Raw genomic sequence first — 1624 nt, 5'->3', positions numbered from 1 at the left:
TTGCTGTTTTTGAGTTAAAAAGTCGAGGTTTAAAGCAAGAGGGTTGGAAACAAGAAGGCTCTACACAAACTGGGAATTTGCAAGCTGGATCAATGCATGATGGCTTAATGCAATATGAAGAGATTGCACAAGATGGATCATTGCTGGATGTAACAAGGGTGGGATTCACGTAGCATCTTAGTGATAAGTCAAAATCTGATAACATAATATGTCCATCTTCCCTCACCAAAACATTTTCAGGCTTCAAGTCCCTGTATACAACTCCCATCATGTGCAGATACTCAAGAGCTAGCAACACTTCTGAAGCATAAAACCTACCAATTAAAACAAAATTTTGATTATCTAGAGGATCTATGTATATTACGGAGATTAACAAATAATTGATATGGTTTACATTATCTGTCTATCCAAGTTGAGATTCAAGAAAGACAATTGAATTTATACCTAATGACTCGCTAAGCTGATCATAATTCGAAAAAAGACATTCTTATCAAATTTTATGGACGATACATAGATCCTATTCATAAATTTTTCACATCAACAATACAGGATCTATCACAATTACAAACGCAACAGTTTAAATAATAATAAATAAATAAATAACAGCAATTATTTTAGTTGTCAGTTTCCAACTTCCCCAGATAGTAATCATTTTTCCATGAAATGATAATCAAGCACTCACTTTTTTGTTCTTCATCACTATTGACTTTCAATATATCGATCAAACAATATTTAGCTATCTTATAAGGCAGCCTAATTGGTGACTAAGAACTAAAGTATCAATAAAGCAAACATAATCCTAGTATGAAGAGTTAACCTTGTTGCTTGCTCTGAGAAATGCTTGCCCTGTTGACGCTGCCTAAGCAAATGCAGGTCTCCACCACTGCAAAACTCCATGAGCAAACACGAAAACTTCTCCGTCTCAAAATGTGAATAAAGCGTAGGAAGGAAAGGATGATCCAATAAACTTAAGATATCCCTCTCAGTTTGAGCTCTTACAACTTTCTTCCTATTGACTAACATCCCTTTATCCATTACTTTCATAGCAAATAGGCATCCCGTACCCCTCAACTCCGCTAAATAAACGCTCCCAATATCCCCAAACCCCAATTTCTTCAGAAGCCTAAAATGCCTTATACCCAACTCTTCATCTCTAGGCTGCACACTTTGTATTGCAACCCACCGCGAGTCATTCCCCCCGTGAGGTTTTGATGACCAAACACTCCTAAAACTAGCTTCATTCACGTCCACACTATTACAAATACTAACGGAACTTAAACTACTCTTCCCACTGTTCACATATTCTTCCTCACCTTCATTCACCTTAACATTCTTAAAATCCACCAAACCTGCATCACTTATTTTACTACTGCCTACACTAACATTATCAGACCCAGTTACAGTACTGCTACAAAAATCAATGCTTGGACTGTTATTGATGCTAAGATCCTCAAAGCTCACTTCCAATGAAATGGGTTCATCATTTGAGCTCTTATCACAAGATTTACTCATGATCGAGAATAATAGCTGTTACAATGTTTGATGAAATGACTTCACGAAAAAATGGGAGTTTAAAAGTGTTCTAAAAGGGAGGGATGGTCAAATGGAGTTTCGAGACAAACGC

General features: G+C 36.6%; 1 protein-coding gene across 1 annotated transcript; it reads right to left on the bottom strand.

Moving 5' to 3' along the window:
* Nucleotides 1-4: 4 nt before the first annotated feature.
* Nucleotides 5-1617, bottom strand: LOC111382277 (serine/threonine-protein kinase D6PKL2-like; the record flags this gene model as incomplete). Its single annotated transcript, XM_023006193.1, has 2 exons — nt 818-1617; nt 5-314 (listed from the first exon to the last, which is right to left on the bottom strand). Coding segments are annotated over exons 1-2 (1005 nt in total), but the record flags the coding sequence as incomplete, so codon positions are not given.
* Nucleotides 1618-1624: the final 7 nt, after the last annotated feature.

The sequence above is a fragment of the Olea europaea genome, unplaced genomic scaffold, assembly GCF_002742605.1.
Source record: "Olea europaea var. sylvestris unplaced genomic scaffold, O_europaea_v1 scaffold24638, whole genome shotgun sequence".
NCBI classification, from domain to species: domain Eukaryota; kingdom Viridiplantae; phylum Streptophyta; class Magnoliopsida; order Lamiales; family Oleaceae; genus Olea; species Olea europaea.
Note: the sequence above shows the minus strand (reverse complement) of the source record. Positions and strands in the feature narration are given on the sequence as shown.